We start from the raw sequence: 22,302 nt of genomic DNA, 5'->3' as shown, positions 1-22,302 counted from the left end.
ATTTATAATTTATTTAGGTTATCTTACCACAAAAATTTACACTAATTATATATTTTCTTTTAACCTTTTTAGGAGTATGCTTTGCAAAATTGTTGAATTGAAGTTGAAGCCTTGGAGATCCATTTTTTGAAATTTAGTAATTTATATTATGAAACTTTGAGTTGTTGAACCCTTATTTATTTATTTATTATATGAAGATTAATGTTAATTTCTTTTATGACCATATATTTAATTATAGAACTTTTGAAACTAATGTTTATTTATTATATAAAGATTAATATTTATTTATTGTATGAAGATTAATATTATTAATTATTTAAAAAATAAATAAATAGATGAAAAAATTATATATAAATAAATAGATCCAAAATAATAATTTATAAGAAGTTACATAAAAAAGCCCAAGTCAAACAAAAAAGGAATCATTTTGAACAAAAACAAGCCCAACTTAATCTCAAATAGCCCAAGTCAACCCACTATAAAAATCGACTTGAAATCGATTGAACCAAAATCAGTTAACACTGACCTCTAACATGACTCTATTTGATTGGTTGGAAAAGGTTATTTTTTTTTGTCAATTTTAAGAAAAATCGAACCAAAACCATACTTAACCGACCTTTACTTTCCTCTAATTTTTGTCTTAATTAATTGCAAGAAATCTGTTTAATCAACATGGCTAAGTCTTGGGCTTGAATTCTAAACTCACCAGACTCTTGAAACGAAAACCCTAACAAGACCCAAAAACCATTTAAACCCCTTTCGAATCTGGGCTTCATATTCATAAAAAATAAATAAAAATAAAATGAAATAAAAGTGAAAGTAAATAAAAATAAAAAATAACAATTTGATTAATTAATTAAATAGATGACAATAATAAGAAACTGTTATCTATAATAGCTCATTGAGGGACAGGTAATTTTTTTATCCTGACTAAGTGGGTTCAGAACTACTACATGTAGATGATGGAATATTGCTACGGACTCGAGTCAATGCAAAAGACTTTTATATTTTGAAATTTTTTAAAAATAAATAATATGGTTAATCTATCAATAGTGAACTGTATAATTTGAAAAAAATTAATATTATTAGATGAATTTTTTGAGGTAACTGCCACGGTAATGATGATGATTTCTTTTTTTTTTTTTTTTCTTTTTTCTTTTTATTGACAATTGAAAGCTCCCATGGCCAGCCTTTTAGCCTGCACGTGACATGGCAAAATGAGGGAACCTCTCTTAGGTAAGTTATGGAAGATTCTTGAGTGAGAAAGTCAGAATATTCTTTATTAATTATTACTAATATTATTTAGAAAGGTTTTAATAGAGATTTAGGGTTTCTAAAATTATTATTTTTTATCTTTTTATTTGAAAAAGAAAATGTAAAAAAAATTAAAGAGCCCTTTTCTGTTTCAAGCTCTTCTAGCCATGGCGTGAGTCTTGCCCCCCCCTTTTCTTTCATTGTCCCTCTTTTCGAAAACACAGCTGGGAAAATTAAAATGTTTCAAAAAGAAACAAAACACTATACGTAAATTCTGCCTTACTTTTTTCTTGTACCTTTTCACTAATCTGGATTTTAAAGTGTTTCCTTTGACAAAATTGCGTGTACATTGTTTAGTTACACTTACGGTTGGTGAAATTTCTTGTGGAGATTGTGTTGAGAAGGTTAAATCCCGAAGAAATTGAGTCTCCTTAAGCATCGGATATGGTGAGTTTCGGCTTTTGAACTCCCAAGAGTTTTTTTTTTCTCCTTCAAATTCTTAAACATGAACTATGGATAATTAGGGTATAAGGGTTTTTTTTTTAATCTGCTTTGTTATTTAGAAAATAAAAACTTCTTTTTTTTCTTTTTTGATAAAAGGGGGAAAGGAGCCTTTTTAAACCTACATTTTCACTAGAAAACTGGGAGTTTTTTTTTTTTTCATTTTTTTGATCTTCTGCAACAATTAAGTAGGGAATTACGGTTCATATATGAAATGTGATCTTTAATTATGTGCATGCTTTTCTGTTTATTTTATTTTGGATACAATGGGCCTTGGTTTGGTGTTGATTGCAGTCGGATATTAGGAAATGGTTTATGAAAGCGCATGATAAAGGCAAAGGCAATGCCTCAAAGCCGGCAAACCCGGCACCAACCAATACAGATTCTGTGAGTATATCTTTTGCCATTTCATATGTATATTTCTTCCTGTGTAAGATTTCAGCACGGTTCTTTTGCTTAGGTTTTTGGCAATAATATTGAAAATTGAATGATATCCATGTATTGCCATCTGAAGATTCTATTTAGGTTGTTTCATGATTCTGTGAAGAATTGCTGTGACTTGTTGTTTGGTTGCTGAGAGTACACTGAAAGGAAAAGGAATATCATATGACTGTATTTTTGTTTTATAAGGTCCAGTTGTGTACTTAGTTTCTTTAGTTTCTTTCCTGAATGAGAAAAACTTTACAACCAATTTTAATATACCGAGTTTAAAGAAAAGCAAGACAAATAAAAAAGAGTTTAAAATGATAGCCTTTTATGTTTTCCCTGGCTTTTTTAGCAACCAACCAACAATAAAGTAACTGAGATTTTGTTTTACTGTTTTAAAATGAAAATAAGCATTTTTGTCACCAACATGGGGATGCTATATGTCACTTGAAAAGCTTTGAATCAAGGAGTAAGTGAAGGGAGGGGTTTGCATGAGTAATTGAAGGCCCCTATAGGGCCAAATGCTAATGTGTGGCTCAATCTATACATAATTGGCTGGAAGCATATGTTAATTTTAGTACCTAGAGGAAAATGACAATGAAGAAAGCATGAATGGGCAGATATGAATCTCCCTCTTTCCTCGTTCTTGGCCAAAATTATTCTTAAAATGTTGGTCTAACTTATGCTTAAATGTTTCTTTCTCTATCTGATTTTTGTCATTTGAAATTTATCAAGGTACCTGGAGGCCGAGAAAATTCTGGCAGAAGGAAAACTAGCAAGTATTTTCCTGCAGGAAAACAACAGCCAAAGGGTGAACAAGGAACGGAGGAACTTCCAGCCAAGAGAAAAGTTCAAAATGAAAATGAAAGTGTTGAAAAACCCCCACCTTCGAAGAAACCAAGCAAAGTTGGTATTGATGATGACTTTGTTTTGCCCAAATCAAGGAATACTGTTGATGTCACTCCCAGTAAGAAACGGAAGAGTGGTTCAGGAAGGGGTGTTGCACAAAAAGCTGAAGATAATGATGAAAGTGATGAAGATGATGCTAAGGACTTGGAGTCTCCTGTAAAGTCTGGTGGAAGGGGGGGTCGTGGTGGCACGGGTGCATCAGTGGCACCAGCTAGTGGAAGGGGCAGAGGCCGTGGACGAGGTGGATTTATGAATTTTGGAGAAAGGAAAGATCCTCCTCATAAAGGAGAGAAGGTGGAGCTATATTAGAAATGTCTGATTTAATCATAATTGGATCAGCATGAATATTGGTTAACAATGAATTTCTGTTATGTCAGGAAGTCCCTGAAGGTGCTCCTGATTGCTTAGCTGGTCTAACTTTTGTAATTAGTGGAACGCTTGACAGGTATTTTATTTGTTACTGATATTGACATTCAAGTACTTATTCCTCTTGCTCTCATGTGTAAAACTATTCTTGATGCATTTCTTCTCAGCAACATGGAGCAATAGACCATATTTTTCTACAAAGGGTTTTACTTACAATTACATTTTTTTTAAATCTTTATTTATGGATGATTTTCCTTGATGGATCGGGCCTTCATGGCATCATAATCATTGAACTTTTCCCTTACAGTTTAGAAAGAGAGGAAGCAGAGGACTTGATCAAACGCCATGGTGGTCGTATTACTACAGCCGTCAGCAAAAAAACGGTTATTCTATTCTTATACCTGAAGATCTCTTCACTTCCGGTCCCAATTTTGACAAGTGATTAACATTGTCCATCTGCAGAATTATCTTTTATGTGATGAAGATATTGAGGGTCGAAAGTCCTCTAAAGCCAAAGAGCTTGGGTTTGTTGTCCCTCTTATTGGAAAATTTTAGTTTGAATTCCTTATTGCCCTGTTTCTTTTGTTTAATCTTGGTTTTTATTTCTTATTGTAGCATTCCTTTTCTCACTGAGGATGGATTGTTTGACATGATCCGTGCTTCAAATTGCGGAAAAGCTCATTCAAAAGAAGAGTCAAAAAAATCTGCAGAAAGCTTTGCTGCATCTCTACCTAAGAAGAGCCCCCAGAAAATGGAAGTGAAGAGTATGGCCCAAATAATGATGCACTTTAGCTTCTGCTGCATTTTTTTAGTGGTTGACCACATAATAGTATATATAGTTGTTATGACATGACCTTTACTTACAAGTAGCAAGATGGTGAAATTTTGACTACTTACTTGCCAAAGGATTTTATTCTTGCCACTGGATTTTGTTCTTGCCATTCTTGTTTGTGTAAACTTTCAATGAAGGTTGATGAAATGCCACTGTTAACTACTATTTTACAATGTGTATAATACATTCTAGAGGTTATGACTGGGTTTATGGTGGTGCCAAACCTGGAGTTTGGTGTTATTATTATAGGTTTTCCTTTTTTGTGTCCATCCATTTGTTTGCTGATGGGGCTCAGCCATGATACCAAAGAATCCTATCTTTTTGTTTCAGCTCTTATCCTTAAACTTAATCTTGTTTAGATGATATTCTCATTTATTTTGGTACTCTTTTATATGTCTGTACTTTTGCTGTATAATGGATTCTGGAATGTAGGCCTTATTGCTTTTCATACTTACTATCTCATAGTTCTTAGCTGAATAAGTTCTTTCATGGTTGACACAGGAAAACTGAAACATGCCAAAAATTTTGTAGATCCAGCTTTCCAACTAGAATAGAAGTATATGACTATATGAAACTATAAGTTTGTAAGCTAGTTTTTTCTATTTTATTGTGATTGTGGAGCTCTCTGAGAGGTCAGTTCTCCTTGTTTTCAATGATGAAGAACCCACTGATACCCATGTTTGTTATGTTCCTGATATCATTGCGATTTCTAGTTTAACTATTTAGAGTTACTATTCATACTAATAATAAAAGCCCTTTTCTGTTGATATGCAGTTTCCTTTTTTCACATCTTTTTGAAAAATGTTCATGTTCTGACCAACAATGCTTTGAACTGCTTGTGTAATTTTACCTCTATTATTATTATTATTATCATGCACATGGAGCACACTGTTATTTGCTGTTGCTACTTTTAGCATAATAAATCTGCAGTTCATAGCTTTGGATAGAAAGGAATCTTTATAATTGTAGTCCTTGAATATCCAATGCATTTAGTGAGTTCTTTTACTTGTATCAATAATTCTTCTCCTTTTCCTTTGCTTGCCCGTTCTTAAATGGTAGCCTTTTCTCTACTATGGTCATGCCATCACTTTCTACTCTCCTGGTGTCCAAACTTGATGGCTGATCTATCTATTGTTTTCCACCTCTTGTATCTTTTTTGTCTCTCAAACTGGATATGAATCTTTGGCCACTTCTGTATATAGCTAGATTTATATTCCATTATTCCATGCTACTAATATATTGCTGAAGATTGTCATCTTATGTAACTTTCTGTGAATTGTGCATGTAGTTTCATTTTTTAATGAACTTTGATTGCCATTATTTTTAGTTTAAACCATTGTCTTTAACTAATGCTGCTTCTTGCATAGGCAACTCTTCATCAGCAAAGATATCTGGTAAAAGTTTGACTACAAGTGTCTCATCCACGAAGCAGAGAGGGCAACCAATCCAGCATTCATCTCTGACATGGACTGAAAAATATAGGCCAAAAGTTCCAAATGAAATGACTGGGAATCAATCATTGGTATTAGTTTCTACTCTGTCATCCTTTATCAGGATATGTTTTAACATTAATTTCTGTTTTCAGAAGGCTAGTGGTCATCTTGCTCACTTTTCATAAAAAACCACTGATGTGGCACCTCAAATTGGCCATTGATATGGGTTATTGACCTCCAAATATGAGGAAAAATTTGGAGAAAAAATTGTATGCATCCATGTTGGAATCAAAACCATGTCCAAAAGTCCCGAGTCTGAGCAACATATGCTGGAAGCATACTCATTATAATCTCTTTTTGTCATGGCTGCAGGTTAACCAACTTCACAATTGGTTGGCACATTGGAATGAGCAATTTCTTGGAACTGGAAGTAAGGGAAAGGGCAAAAAGCAAAATGATCCTGGTGCCAAAAAAGCTGTCCTATTGAGTGGAACACCTGGCATTGGGAAAACTACATCAGCAAAGTTGGTTAGTCAGATGCTAGGTTTCCAGACCATTGAGGTGGAGTTTATTTTACCAAAATCAATCTTGATTATTAGTTTAAGTTCAGATTACATTGCCCAAAACTAAAGTCTGCTGATGTGTATCCTGTATGTGTCATATAGGTAAATGCTAGTGATAGTCGTGGGAAGGCTGATGCCAAAATTTCTAAAGGAATTGGTGGAAGCAATGCAAATTCAATAAAGGAACTTGTTAGCAATGAAGCCTTGAGTGTTAACATGGATCGGTTTGTTTTCTGTTCTTATGGAATCTTTGTGTCATTACATAGGAAATTTATAAACCTTTTTCAAATATTTTCTCAGACAAGTTAATTTTTTAATGGAAATTGCAGTTCAAAACATGTAAAGACTGTCCTGATCATGGATGAGGTGGATGGCATGTCTGCTGGTGATAGAGGTGGAATAGCTGATCTTATTGCCAGCATAAAAATTTCCAAAATCCCAATCATTTGCATCTGTAATGACCGATACAGTCAGAAACTGAAGAGTCTTGTGAACTATTGCTTGCTTCTCAGTTTCCGTAAACCCACAAAACAACAGGTACAGTTTATTAAACTTTTATTTTTTCCTTTTGGATATTTTTTATAGATTTTTTTTTATTAAATTTCTGCCTATCTTGCAGTTACTCAGATCTATGTGCTTACTATCATGTGGCTTCCATCATCCAATTTTTTGTACCTGCTATTGTCTTGGCTTTTATCTTATGCAGTAAGATGTAGACAAATTATATGAAGGGCTTTCATATCTGTATTTTTGCTGCTGATCCTCGAACAAATCATGATACAACAACAACAACAAGCAGCAACAAGAAAACCTTTATCTACTGCATGGGATTAATCACAAGCCTTTTTTACAGATCAAGATACTTAAGTAAAACTTTTAAAAGTTTGAGATGGTTTCTTGCTTGCCCTTTCAGAGTTTTTCCCCTGATGTAATGAGCTGATTCAGTACCACATTTTAGGGCCAGTATGTGGCCTTTTTGTTTACTAAAACCAGTACACTTAAGCCTATTTTTTATATTGTTCACAGCATCAGGCCAGTACACTCAGAGTTCAGCCGTACTGGCATGTTTTGGCCACAATAGCTGAAAACTTTTTCCCCTGCCAATATCAAAAAAAAAAAAAAAATCTCATCATAATCCTGAAGATTCAACACTAGATCCAAATAAACTCGTCATTTTAAGAGTCACAGCTGTGAATTATCAGAGTTGAAAACATGCAACTGTAGAAGCTCAAGAGTGAGTGCTCTGTTCTTTTTGTTTTTTTTTTTTTCATTTTTTGTCTGGGATCTTGAAGTGCCCAGATTTCTTATTTGATGAGCATTGGAGGAAGAGGAATGTATTATGTGAAGCCTTACTCTAGAGATTTACCAGCATCCCAAGTTTAGAGTAGCCATGACTCCAATTATCCTCTTTTCTCTAATTAAAATAGGAAAAGAGACCCTTGCTTCACTCGAAAGAGATAGAGAGATAGATTGGGCTGATGTTTATTCAATGAATTTTAATCTCTGGCATCTTTATGTTGGTGTATGTTCTGTTTTAATGAAGATGCTGAGGCCATGATTTGGCCTTGATGCTGTATGGGTTATTTGATTTTCACAGAAGCTTCAGATTGTGGTATCTATTTTGAAATATGAAAGAGTTCACATATACTGCGTAGGAAATGCAATTTAGTCTAAGTATCCTGTTTATGTCAATTGACTTAAACAATCTCAGTTTATCAACTATTGTTAGTCCAATTATATTTTGTTGGTTCTGTGATCTGTTAAATGAAGAGAAAACATAAGTCTCTGTTACATAAATGTATGTGCCTTTATATACCAATATGGTTATGGGCATGGGTTTGTGAAAAAAAAAATACTAATATTTGTAGTGCTATTGTGTATATTGTATCTCCATCCCTCCCTCTCCCCCCCTCCCAAAAATGGAAATTAATTAAACTGCTGTCAGTATGTAAGTTTCTCATCATTATGCCAGTTTCTAACCCTGAATTTTGTGCATGGCAGATGGCCAAGAGGTTGATGCAAGTTGCAAATGCAGAAGGTCTTCAAGTTAACGAGGTAAAAGTCACATGGAGTGTATGGTTTAAACTATGATGCAATCATGATTTCAGAATGGACTTATTCAATTCTTGCTCATTGAACTTTTTAGTTCTCTCTCTCTCTCCCTCCTTTTTCTGGTTTGTCATCCATTTAATTTTTGGAGAAAGTGTAATCTAATTGAATTGGAGTTTTTTACTACTTTTTAAGTTGGATAAATTTACTTTTGGAAGCTGGACATGTTTTTTTTCCCTTTTTGTAACCTTCGGCAGTCACTTTTAGTTATGAGCTGCTGATTTTGTTCTTATAATTATACCGTTTGTTAACGTCAACTAAGATCTTTTCCCTCCATTCTCTCCTGACTCCCCCCCTCCCTTCCCGCTACACACACCCACACACAAAAAAACTAAACTTTTTTGTTTTTCCAGATTGCTCTTCAGGAACTTGCAGAAAGAGTGAATGGAGATATGCGCATGGCCCTTAATCAGCTGCAGTACATGAGTCTGTCTATGTCAGTCATTAAGTATGATGATATAAGGCAGCGCCTTCTTAGCGGTTCCAAGGATGAAGACATTTCACCTTTCACAGCTGTTGATAAGTATGACTTCAGTGATTATAAGTTTAGTCATACAGTGATTATAAGTTTTGCTGAGTGTTGCTGTTTGATTTATGTTTCTTGCAAATGCTTCTCTTCATGTCATTTTTTTTTATTAAATGAACTTTATGCTCTCTCTCTCTCTCTCTTTGTTTGATCATGAAGAGGAACGGCATGTTATCTTTGTTCCTATGTTACTAAATCATCGATTAACCTATTCTATTTCTCGGATAATATTTCTCTTAGTCTTTCACACCCTTCTCATTTCCAGTTACTAAATGGTTTTGACAAGTGCAAATTCTGCTTTTATGAGTCTAAAAATTCTTTTAAAAAAATAATCCATCTTTGTCTGGTTTATTGCTTTGGTGATGTAAATTGTAAAGTACAGAGTTTGGGTGCCTTATGACTATGCCTCCATTAGGTTTGATATTATTGGCTCAAGCATTATTTGTTCTGGAGTTTCAGAATTTTTTTATGTTTTTTTATGGTCAATCACTGAAAAAATTCTGATTGAATTGAAATAAGCTTTTTCCCTGTCAATTGGGAAGTTCTTAATTATGAGGCATTTGTAAATATTCAATTATGCTTGCATACTTAATGATTATTTGAATTTTACCTCACTTGAAGCTCATGGTAAACAATATGTTGTCTGTTATTAACCTGTTTCTCCCTCCCCGTGCCCCCATTTGAATTTGTTGTCACTGTAGGCTTTTTGGCATTTATGGGGGAAAGTTGAGAATGGACCAGCGAATTGACCTGAGCATGAGTGATCCTGATCTAGTTCCACTTCTTATTCAGGTTGTGCTTTTTCTTGCTTGTCTCACCATGTTTGGTTGCAATTATTGAATTGTGAAAGATTTTTAGATCTTCTTAGAAACCTCAAACCCATTATGTGAATGATTTTGGGACTCTAAATCTATGAAAAAACTTAGAAAACCTTGGTGCCTGAGTTGGAAACTGGCTCCATTTCCATGTAATGTAGCTCGAACGATTTGATTATTTGTAATGCTGAAGTAATTCTTAGAACTTTGAAGACTATTAAATAATAATTGGAAGATGTAGTAAATCAATTAAAGGTACAATAGCTTCTCTAGAAATGTTCCTTTTTTTTTTCATTTTTTGGTGGGCTTTGCTCCAACCATAGACACCACCCCAAAACCAAAATAGCCCTCACATCGGCAGTACCTAGGTCCTTGTTTACCAACTGGAGGATATTATGTACATTTTAGGTGGTGACCTTCCAAAAGTGCTTTCCAACTTATGCATGATATTGGGTTTGTAAGAATTCCTTTTCATCATATGGACCATGTTGCTAAGGCATCCAAACAGCTGAATTTGAAGTCCTTATCTCGGAAGTTGCATACTTTACTCTTTCTTTGTCTATGTTACTGTGACTGTACTTTTTGCAAGTGCAATTGCATTCTTTTGCCCTGCAATTTTTTGATTAATTGTTTTTATGTCTTTGTTTTGCCGGAATCATCTCCTATTGTTGGATACTTGCATATTTGGTGGCACAAAGTTATCCATTGCACATGTCACAACTAATTGCCAATTATTGTTCTAGGTGTGACTAGTTTTTTATTATATGGCAGGAAAATTATATCAATTATAGGCCGAGTTCAATTGGTAAAGATGACAGTGGGATGAAACGTATGAACTTAATTGCCCAAGCTGCTGAGTCTATTGGTGATGGTGATATAATCAATGTGCAGATTCGAAGATATCGACAGTGGCAGCTTTCGCAAGCTGGTTCCCTCTCATCATGCATCATTCCGTATGTATTGTATTTTTTAGGCCTTAAACTATCAAGAGCTCGTCAAAATATTTTTATTTTTCTCTGAGTGATATTTTCCAATATTGTTTTGTTTAATCAGTGCTGCATTGTTACATGGACAAAGGGAGACACTTGAACAGGTAATGAGTGTTATGAGTTAGGTTTCTTGATACTATTATGACTTCTTCATGCATTTCCGTAATTGTTTGTGTCTTGACATTAGTCTTTTTGTTTTTTAAAAATCAATTTCTTACTGTATGCTTCTTCAAGGTTTGCAAGTACCATATGGAAGCTGTTCTTGACCTTTATATTCTATGCGTACATCATTTTTTCATGCAAAATATTGAAGCATTCTATGTCCTTTCTAGAAGCCTGCTCATGGCTAGCTCATTCTTTATGCTTTGGTGATTGATATGGTTATCAGGCTTTATCTTGTTCTCGTAGTTCAACTCACTAGCTTGATACTGCCTTGCTAAAATGTCAAATAAACTTTCCTATCTTGTCAGAATATTTAATTAAACTATGACTATTTTTACTACAATTTTACAATTATTTAGTCACAACAACAATGGATGTCGGTCATCAACTTGTCAGTCTGGACTCCGTATAATGTTCTACGGGACCCTACACAATTTGTGATTATGATTGGACAATTGGAGTGCAATAATTGCTGATGATGTTCTCTGTTTTGTTTCATTGAGTTCAATTTGAATCCTCCTACTTCATTTTTGTTGAAGGGAGTCCAATTCATAAAAAGTTAGAGATTATGACTGATGCCACTGCCACTATCTTCTGAGCTAGTGAGTGAGTCTGTGTTTGTGAGTTTATTATTCTCTTCACATCAGAGCCATCATGTACTTGACCACAGTTGCTTAAAAACCTTCTTTCAGAACAACCAAACCTGTCGATTATACCCTTGAAATTCACAATTAAACCAACACAATTACATACAGCTACCCCTATTCTGGCCCCTAAAAAAAACCCCACCCCTAAAAGAATGTGACATCAAAATTACTCTAATCTAGCTCTAATGCACTAGAACAGAACCTAGCTAAACAATCAAGAAAATTTAACATCAATAACTGTAATGCCCATGTCATAAAACCTAGTTTATCACAACTAACAGAATTGAAGAGGGGTGATGATTCAATCACCAATTACGCTTTGCAATTTTGCCTTAGGGGAAGCTGAGTCTCAATTCACAAGTTAAGAAAAAAAGGAAGTGTTGGGGGGGGGGGGGGGGGGGGGGTGTATTGAGGAGAGAGAGGATGAAAATAGTAATAAAATGGGAAAGACAGAAGAAAATATTATTTTGGCCAATCTGCTTTGGTGGCTTCTTTGAGCTTAATATTTTACCTTCCTTAATTGTCTTCATGGATCTCTATATGGTAGGCAGTGTTCAGTGTGTTAAAATTCAATGAAATTACTACCACATACCTCTCCAAATTGCCTCTATTAGGATGAACAATTCGAAGCTCATTGCATTTTCCTGCTCGGATGCTCGAGTAGAACATGCAGTAATGAAGCTTACTTTGTGCCAATGCAATTTTGTTTAGAATGATGATATCATGTTGAAATTTAGATATGTCCTAATATTCAAGGCTGGCTTCACAACTGCAGGGAGAACGGAATTTTAATAGATTCGGCGGGTGGCTAGGGAAGAATTCAACTATGAGTAAAAATTATAGGCTTTTGGAGGATTTGCATGTTCATATTCTTGCTTCTCGTGAATCTAGTTCAGGAAGGTAATTCTTCTGTTTTATGAACTTTTCCATCATAATGTGTTTTTAACATGTCAGGTTCTTTGTATGCAGTAGACTATTTAAAGCATGTAAGCATTACTTAAATTTCTTATGGCTTAAATAACAAAAAGCCCCTGAACTATGTCTGGTTATGCAACTGAACCTCTATATTTTTATTGTCCCCAAAAGAAACCCTTATCCTTTGATTTGTATGAAAAAACCCCTATTCTTTTACTATACCCAAACAAGTCCTTTATCTGTAACAGAAAATTAACGGCTGTCAGACCTAATACTAGTTGGTATTTTCTTTTCATGTGATAGTAGAGTGGGCCATGTCATATGCCATGTGGATGGTGTGGAAGGGGAAAATGTAAAAAATCCACCTCAGCTGCCATGGGGTAACATCATATGCCGTGTGGTCAGAAAATCTCAGCTAGTATTGGGTCTGATGGTTGTTAATTTTCCGTTATGGATTAAGGGCTTGTGTGGGCACAATAAAAAAAATAGGGCTTTTTTGGGTGCATATCAAAGGATAAAGGCTTCTTTTGGATACAATAAAAGTATAGGGGCTTAGTTGCATAAACTGACATAGTTTAGGGTTTTTTTTTTTTTGTTATTTAAGCCATTTTTATTCATATTCCCTACTGATCCATGACTTGATCTTTGGTAAATGATAAACTAGCCACATGCTTGAGTTGTTGTTAATGATATCTTCTCTCATCATTTTGCATTTATGTAGACCTTTTTGACAGATAAACTAACTGAAGTAGAGTGCCAAATACTGAAGTCTGACATGGTCTACTTTCCCATGCAGCTGTTAACATACTAAGATGTGCTAATGTAGATGTTTAAATGTCATCAGTTTTATATGCTAACAAGATGAGTAAATTAAGCAATTGTGATAAAGACCAATATGTTGACATACTTGTTTAAAAAAATGCATTTCCTAATCTAGTTGGGTCAATAATTTTGAGGAAACGGAGCTGATTGACATTATTGTCATCAATTGTTTTTGTTCAAAGATCTGCTCTGCTGCTAGTTAAATTAATTTATAGGCATTTTCTATCGATCTTTGAAGTCTTATGATTTCAAGAGAGATGGAAAGGGAGAAATGAAGAACTCATTTTGCATGCATTTGCATACGTGTCTGCATTCATGTGTGTGAATCTATGCATATAGATTGTTGCATGAGCCACAGCCTTCATAAAAGTTGTTTTGTTCATTGATACGAACCATTGGGGGATAGCTAAAGAAAATGACACTTGTCCTAGCTCTCATGGAATTTCAATTATTTCTTCATATACTATGGGGTCTTATTTCTCATTTTGATTACCTTTTCTTTGTTAATGTATCCTTTTTAAGTTGAACAGTGTTTTTGTTGTTGTAAATGATACAGAGAGACTCTTCGACTTGATTACCTTACAGTTCTTCTGACACAATTGACTAATCCGCTTCGAGACAAGCCTAAGGTTCGGAACTTACATTTTAAATTAGTATATTGTAAGCATTGTGTGACCCAAGGCAGGCCATATGTGCTGTTGCAAGTTATGGTGTCCTCAAGAGGCCCGCATGTTTGAGTGAGGTGTATTGAATTACATGTTTTTTGTAACTCTGCTGAAGCAAATAGAGATGTAAGACTAGGGTGTTTGCTAGTGGTTGTTGTATCACCTAATTTATTCAATGACTCTTATTAAGTAGGCATTAACCTAGTGTTATTTTACTTTGCCTTTCTGAAATATATAAAAGCAAATCATCATCTCTTTGTTCTCCAGTGGTTTTATTCCTTTTAAAGGAAAGAAGAGAGAATTCTTCCCTTGCTTATGTTACTCTGTCTGCCCTTTCTCCTCTCCAAATATTCCTCTAGCTCCTTTCTTTGTTGGATATGTGTGTTGGGAGATGGGTGGAATGGGGAGGTGTTATGTTAATGCTCTTCACCTTTTGATCTGTATCCCTTTAGTCTGAATTTTGTTTATCAGAACCCTTGACCATCTCCCATTTTGCTCTCTACTGCATATTTATTTTATTTTATTTTTCCTCTTATGCGTAATGCCTGATTTTTGGGCCTGAAGCATTATATCTCTTGTTCGCCTTGTACCTGTGCCTTCTCCTGTTTCCCTATTTTCTTATATTTTGTTTCTGTTCTTCTGTTTATCTTAGTGCACGTATGTGCATACAAATGTCTGGATGTGTTTGCAGTTGGCCTTTGTGCCTTATGGGTGCCTTAGATGTGAGAGGTTGCTGTTTTAAATTTTTTCATATTTTCTTCTTCATGGACCAGGATGAAGCTGTTAAGCAGGTTGTTGAGTTTATGAATGCTTACTCAATAAGCCAGGAGGATTTTGATACGGTTGTTGAGTTATCTAAATTCCAGGTACCCTCTACTTCTATAGCCTATATAACATACGTAGCTTCATTTTCTGTTGTGTTTCCAACATACTTTTTTTTTTTTTTCTGAATAATTGTGCTCAGGGGCAATCAAATCCACTGGAAGGCATTCCAGCAGCTGTCAAAGCAGCTCTGACAAAAGCATACAATGAAGGAAGCAAGACACAAATGGTACGAGCTGCGGATTTAGTAACTCTTCCTGGAATGAAAAAGGCCCCTAAGAAGCGAATTGCTGCAATACTAGAACCATCAGATGATGTATTAGGGGAGGAGAATGGTGACACATTGCCTGAAAGTGAAGAGAAGTCTTCAGACACAGAGGACTTGGGTAAAAATTTGATTTTAATATTGGTGTTAATTAATTTCCTTTATTTCATTGCTGTTTTGCATTGCACTCATCAATTATATCTCTCAGTTATCTGTTTAGCACAGTTAATGTGGCACTTGTTTTTACTGTCTTTTAACATGATAGAATCTTGATAAAGGTCTACTATTTGATTCTAAGAAAATAACTCATCAACACTAAAAATTAAAAATAGAAATATGCATGCATTTGAATCTACTAAAGTGGCAGGAGAAATATGTTGTACTGCATTGTACTAGTTCTCGAGACATTGAAAATCCAATTTGCTGGGCAAGGACCCAGGATTTCCCATTGGATCAGGGAAACTTGTGATGCTAACATTAAAGTGGAAGAAAGAAGTTTCTTAGTGAGGGTGCAGAAAGTCTTGTCTAAAGTGAGGTTTTTTTTTTTTTTTTTTTCCTGTTATCAATATGGAGGTCTGCTAGGCCTTGAGCATTCTATGGGTGGTAGCTGTCTCCCATCTCATAAACCTTATCCTCCCTTTCCAAGTTTCTAACTTGACATCTCAAGATAAATTCTAACTATTTACATTTTCCTTTTCCCATCCCATAAAACCCACCATAACTACTCTCGTTGCCTAAACCTTATCTCTCCTTCCCATGGTTTGAACTTGAGTTTTCAAATTGGAAGTCTCATACACTCCAGCCCCCTTTCTTAAGGTATAAACTTGACTTTGATGTTGGAAGTCCTAAGATCTAATAAGTAGGGGATTATTTTGAAGTCTTCTGTGATAAGTGGAACACAACCAGTGAGCTGTAACAACCAAGGACTTGAATAGTTGTCTCAAAAAGGCAAAAAATAAAAAATAAAAAAATAAAAATAAAAAAGGGAACATATACAGTTTTCTGGTTGTTATATTTTCGGACAAATATCTGAATATGTACTATTCATTTCATTCATTAATTATGTTTATGCCTTTTCTTTTGGCACAACAGAAGGAACTACCGATGGTGAGAAGCTGCGGGCAGAACTTCAGAGTCTGAACTCCAAAGGTTGCTGCCTTTGTCTCATCCTTCTGTTTTTTAATCAAGAGTGATTATTTGATATATATTCGTTCCTGTTGTACCAGTTAATTGCTTTTAATATTTTGCCTTATTTTCCCTAGGAATTGAAGTACAAATGGAGTTGAAAGGGACAGGGAATTCAAGTGCTAAGAAGGCACCAGCTGGTAGAGGAAGAGGTGGTAAGGGTGCTTCAGGATCTGCTGAAAAGAAAGGTGGGCGTGGTTCAGGGGCAGGAGCAAAGAGAAAAAGATGAGAAGCGAGTATAGGGTGGACATTCTACAATTTTGGCGTTGTTTATATAACCAGTGTAAGGAGCATGTCACTCCACAACTTATAACTCTTTTAGGATGGTGAGTGAGGATTGTAGTTGGATTCCTTGGTGTAAGTAGCGTAGAGGATATCATTCCCATGATTGATGCATAACAATCTTGGGCATTTTGAGTAGGTTATGGGAATGCTGAGTTGCCCATTAAACCTTCCCTTTGGATGAAGCCAAGTCCTATTGCATGCCAATTATTCTGGTGTTATTTGCATTCTCTTTGTCAATTATCTTTATCTTGCAAATAGCTTAAACTCAAATATAGATTATGCTAATCACTTTTATCTTATAACATGAGCATAAATATATATATGTGTATGTACACTTTTCATCAATGAAAGTGAAGCAAATTCTAAGAATTTGTAACCTGACTCATGCGCTGCTATGCTATCTATACTCTTTCACCACTTAACTTTAAGAATATCAATTAATTTTCCATTCTAAACTAATATTGCGTATTACAAAGTATTGGAACTCAAGCTTCATATTGAACACAGCTACTTTTGTATGTTTCCCTCAACAAATAAAATGGCAATTAAGAAACCTAATTTTAAATCTAAGCTAACATATTTCTTCATTACAATCTCTATGGGTTGGGCTAATATCTAGAATATTGTTTAATGATGTTCAAACAGCTATAACCTTATGCAAACAAGTGAATTAAATTTATTATGACTTATTCCAGAATCAATTAAATTTAATTAATATATGTAATTCACTATAAAGTCGAAACTTTATTATAGGAAAGTAAAAATTAAAGCATGTATTATATTTGGTGGTTATATCAGAAAATTAAAAAAAAAATTGTCTTATTAAAAATAAAAAAAATCTCCACAAATGAATAGTTTGAGACCTTATATTATATATTATAAATTAATTTTTCAAAGCATTATAAGTTGGTTAGTATAGATTTCCTAATATAGTTTCCAAGGATATGTGCTACAATTTCATTTTGATAAAAGGAAAATCATTTTAAAGCTTGTATTTATTATTGTTTTGATTTTAAATAATCCTTGCATGAATAGAAGTAGAATGATTTTAACAATTTTTGTACAAGTCGAAGTAGAAGAAAGGATATGAGCTACTAGGAATGTTATGCCGGTACATATATTCCATTTCCAAACTTATTCTTCCTAATTTCAATTTTAGTTTTTTTTTTCCTTTGATACAAATCTATTCATCCAAATTCATATGAGAAAAATTTTTTTCACAAGAAAATACGAATAAAAAGCTCGAGATCATGGGTACGCAGGACCGAGTCAATGATTGTATCAATGTGATTAGTCTTGATAATGAGAGAATATTCAAGAAATTGTATCAAATTGTCCCCAAACAAATATCTGATGTAACCTCCAAACAGAATTTTGATGATAAAGTCATTTCAAGCCAAGGAGTGAAGATAAAATTTAGAGCATGTTATCTTCCAAAAGACAATGAGTTGAAGCCTTTAGAAGAGGAGGTATGTTTTATTTGCTACGAGGAACAAACATTGGTTGTGGCTGATGGTGTTGGAGGATGAGCAGCCAGGGACCTGGATGCAGGCGAATATGCTCGAGAACTGATGGCTAATGCCATCATTGGTGTCTATGAAGAGCATATGCTTAAGGGAAGTGTTGATCTTGGGAAAGTGAAGCTTACTTCCATATCAAGGTTGAAGGATTATCGACGGCCTGTATTCTCGAGTTTATGTGGGGAACAGTGGGTTCATGATGTTTAGGGATACAAAATTGGTCATTCGATCACCCATTCAACAACGTGATTACAACTATCTTTATCAATTGAGAAGTGGCGAAATTAGTGATGGACCTGATAATGACAATAGAGTTATTTGTGAGGGTGGAGGCAGGGGACATAATCATTCTTGACATCGATGGACTGCTTGATAACTTGTATCCAACTAAGATGGAGGAAATCTTGAAGCGTGCGACAAAGAAACAAGAACAAAGAGTTTGAGAAGATAGCATTGTTGATAGCAGAGTATGCATTGTACAACTCGTTCGACAAGTTTGTGCTCTCTCCATTTGCAGAAGCTGCAAAAAATGGCAGGACTCAATCGTATGGGAGGCAAGGTAGATAACATTACAGTTGTTGTAGGAATCATTCAATCTTAAGAGGCTGCAGCTGGACTGCTTTCATCCTTCTCATTCTCTTGTATCATGGGTTCATTATTTACTATTTTTTCTTTTTGTACTACTACAATTGTTATGGTGAGGTGGTCTATAAATTGGTTAGCCATGTCACTTGTAAGACAATAGACAAGTAATACTCCCTCTATCTCATTTACAGTGATGGATCTACAATTTCGTATGAGGAGTGGTTGAAGAGTAATCATATAAAGTCATGGATTGAGTTAATAATTCGATTCAAAGCAAAAAAATTAATCACTTTTGAAATAAAATTAAATTGTAACATAAAATTTCATTAAGAATTTAAATATAAGTTTTCAGATTCACTAAAATAAATAGATATAAAATATAAGAAAAAATTAGCATTAAATAGACATTCATAATTGACGTGTCAAGAATGGGAAGGTCATCATTGTCTTGTTGAGATCTTTTCTTAAAGTAAGAATCAATTTTGAATTAATCATGATAAGCTCAATTTATACTTATTTAATTTGAAAAAATAAGATAAGATTATTAAAATTTTCTAAATATTTTAATCACATTCTTGTTTAGTTTTTCATGTCAACATATGACATATTGCATAAGTGTTCACATCAAATCAATAGATTGTGAGAAAAGTTAAAGAAAAAAATATACTCTTTAGGTAGTTAAGAAGCGCTCAAATTGAATTAATAGATTGTAAGAAAAATCAAAGTAAAAAGTTATACTCTTTAGGTAGTTAAGGTCATTAAGCAATGCATCTTTTACTTCAAAGGACAAAAAAAAAAAAAAAAAAATACATATGCTGCATAAGTGTTCAAATTGAATCAATGGATTGTACAAAAAACCAACGTATAAAATTACATTTTTTAGGCAATTAAGTAATGCATATTTTACTCCACAAGACCAAGGAAAATACATGTTAAAGCCAAATCCTCCAAATTGGTTTAAAAAGGAAAAAAGAGCAAAAAAAAAAAAAGAAATCCAAATTGGTTTTAAAAATAAGGGAAAAAGAGAAAAAAAGAAAAAATAATTCCAAAAAGAGCAAAAAAAAAAAAAAGAAATCCAAATTGGTTTAAAAAAGAAGGAAAAAAAGAGAAAAAAATCTAAATTGGTTTAAAAAAGAAGAAAAAAATAGGGAAAAAAAGAAAACAAAATTTCAAAATTTGGATCTAGAAAGACTTGTTGAAAATTAACTTAAATTCCTTACCACTACTCCAAAGCAATTCATTAAATTTATTTAAAGGTGACGAAGTTAGATATTTTTAATATTATAACCACAAAAATTAAAAAATTAAAAATTGAGAGGTCGCAACCGTCATTGGCCTGCTCACTTATTTTATGTTGTCACAAATTTATGTTTTTCTGATAAAACTTTTTTAATTGAAGTTTATCATTGAAAACTGAAAAATTTAGCAAGTTTGGGTTGGTAGATTCTACCTTATGCTGTTGTAGAAAAGATGGCTGCATTATTGAAAGTAATAGCTGATATACCTTGTTGTCCACTAAAGCATATGACATGAAATCCTTGGCGTTTTGGATAGCAATACCAACTTGGGTTAAGCATGTGTGATTCACAACATAGCCCCAATCATATAAAAGATTATTGAAAAAGTATTTATAAGACTAAACAAGTATCTAAAATTCAATAACATATGTGTAATATTTTAGTAACTTAAATTATTAAAATCACATATAAGGTTGCTGAAAATGTATTGCAATAAATTGTATTGGCATCATTTACCAACACAAAACATATAAAATAATTATCATTTTCATATCATATCCTTGACCTCAATTTCATTCATAATCTTTTTTTAAGGCAATTTTAAGCTTTCATTGATGAAAGTAAATAAGAAAATAAGCCACCAAGGTGCTCTAGGGATCAAAATAGGTCCCTGAAACCCCTTCTTCTAATTAATCATTTATAGCTCAAAAGCACCCCATAAACATCCCAGTACGACTAGATTTTAACACAATATCTACAGCAGAAATGATCAATTCACACTGCCCTAACAACCTTGCCTGTTCGAAGAGATAGGCCGCAGCAGCAGACAAATAACAGCCTAGCAATAGATGGAACCCATACCTAATACAAAATGCACATCATCAGCATAATTCAAACTCCCCCAAGACCTGATCCTCAGTGACGATTGGAAACAAAAATAGGGTCCCATCCTATGTACCATATTAGTTGCAATCCCACCAAAACATTCCTAGGCAGCATAGCTGATGTTGATGTATTTTCAAAATCAAAAGTTATATCACATAATGAAAAACTATTTTAGTTCAGAGGTTATGATGTAGTGTGACTATTGGATTGTAGATAGGTTTATGTGAATGGTTATGTTTTTTAGTAAAATGACATCTAATGGTTATGAGACAAATTGAAAAAAACACCATAGCTTAAAAGTTTAAATATGAAAAGTTATTGTTTCAAATTATAAGTTAAAGATTATGTTTTATGGAATGAATGGTTGTCTTTTTATAAGATGATTATTAAAATATTACCTTTATCTAAAGGTTGTGTCTTGCAATATGTAAAGATGTCTTTTAGACAAACTGATGCTTTAATGAAAGGGTTGTGCCCTTGAAGAAGAGACACTTGCAAGTCTATATAAAGGGCTTGTTGTCAACTATTTTGACACATCAAATCAAAAACAAAACAAGAGCAGAAAAATCAAGAGTAAGAAAAGTGTTGTGTTCTATTAACATAAACACTTAAATTTTCATCAACTATAAAAGCGTCCAAATTCCTTATAATCTACTTGCTATAGAAAGTAGACTCTAAGATCGAACAACTTTGCAAACTCTCATAAAGTGTAAGACGAAGTTAGACGTTAGTTTCATTGTATCCCTAAAACTATTCGCATTATTTCTCTTTGCATATAGAGTGGTGGGATGAAATAAGTCTTAAAGATAGCATCTATTGAAAGACTCACTTTAAAGTCAATTTTGCCGATTCTTTAAATTCCATTTAAGCCCCATTTGCACCAATAGTTGATCATGGCATTCAAGTCTCTAGTGGTAGCTTATATTAGCTGCAGAATTGACAATAAGAGCTTGGACCCAGCCACCAGCACTAACATCACCTCCACACCAATTACAAGACATCCAAAATATATCCCATGGACATAACATAGCTTAAGGGAAAGATAATTCTGAAAACAAAAGGCAAACCAATCTAGCACGGCAATCTTCATTCATAATTAAAACCATCATATATAGTTACCAAAATTTGATGGCACCAATAGTTCAATATTGACATGCATTTAAATATATATAAATATATATATATATATATATATATATATATATATATATATATATATTTACAAATCCAGTAAACAACATTATTTTACAAAACAATATATTTTGTACAAGAAATAAAAAAAAAAAACAAGAACTATGTACTAAGAAAAAAAAAGTTTTCCCTAAGAAAATGGAATTCTTCAATCTCAAATGTTAAATGCAAAGTGCTTTGAGCAACTTAAGATAACAAAGTATAGTTATGGTAATATATCTTGATGGCTTGATGGGCACTAAGATTATATATGAACCAAAAGAGTTCAATTTCATAAATTAGTTAATATGATTCACTACAATCAACACAAAGATTTTCCTTCAAGACTTGGTCTCCACATTCATTTATCCATCTTTGTCTACCCAAAAAGGTCATGTTAGCAGTGCAAGGTG

The 22,302-nt window shown here is 33.7% G+C and overlaps 1 protein-coding gene across 3 annotated transcripts; it reads left to right on the top strand.

Moving 5' to 3' along the window:
• The first annotated feature begins 1,186 nt into the window (after positions 1–1,186).
• On the top strand, positions 1,187–16,709 carry RFC1 (replication factor C1). 3 transcript variants are annotated; one of them, XM_018129730.2, is made up of 23 exons: positions 1,187–1,236; positions 1,645–1,701; positions 2,050–2,142; positions 2,917–3,384; positions 3,468–3,535; positions 3,764–3,839; positions 3,919–3,980; positions 4,072–4,220; positions 5,656–5,810; positions 6,094–6,282; positions 6,387–6,508; positions 6,614–6,821; positions 8,286–8,339; positions 8,747–8,916; positions 9,621–9,711; positions 10,506–10,687; positions 10,788–10,827; positions 12,308–12,432; positions 13,826–13,898; positions 14,708–14,800; positions 14,899–15,142; positions 16,114–16,170; positions 16,284–16,709. In XM_018129730.2, exons 2-23 carry the CDS (start codon positions 1,699–1,701, stop codon positions 16,433–16,435), a joined length of 2,874 nt encoding a protein of 957 aa, XP_017985219.2. In that variant the 5' UTR covers positions 1,187–1,236; positions 1,645–1,698; the 3' UTR covers positions 16,436–16,709. The 3 variants fall into 3 exon arrangements, with proteins under 3 accessions (XP_017985219.2, XP_017985218.2, XP_017985217.2); XM_018129729.2 differs by lacking the exon at positions 1,187–1,236 and adding an exon at positions 1,346–1,426; XM_018129728.2 differs by lacking the exon at positions 1,187–1,236 and adding an exon at positions 1,363–1,521.
• Positions 16,710–22,302: the final 5,593 nt, after the last annotated feature.

The sequence above is a fragment of the Theobroma cacao genome, chromosome 10, assembly GCF_053813885.1.
Source record: "Theobroma cacao isolate CCN51 chromosome 10, ASM5381388v1, whole genome shotgun sequence".
NCBI classification, from domain to species: Eukaryota; Viridiplantae; Streptophyta; class Magnoliopsida; order Malvales; family Malvaceae; genus Theobroma; species Theobroma cacao.
The sequence above is the reverse complement of the archived record's forward strand: the minus strand, read 5'-3'. Positions and strand labels throughout refer to the sequence as shown.

What these genes read in the sequence shown, in the direction of transcription:
- RFC1 (XM_018129730.2), top strand. An exon ending in CACCAACCAATACAGATTCT is followed by an intron (nt 2,143 to 2,916) that starts GTGAGTATATCT and finishes AAATTTATCAAG; the next exon opens with GTACCTGGAGGCCGAGAAAA. An exon ending in CGTGAATCTAGTTCAGGAAG is followed by an intron (nt 12,433 to 13,825) that starts GTAATTCTTCTG and finishes TAAATGATACAG; the next exon opens with AGAGACTCTTCGACTTGATT.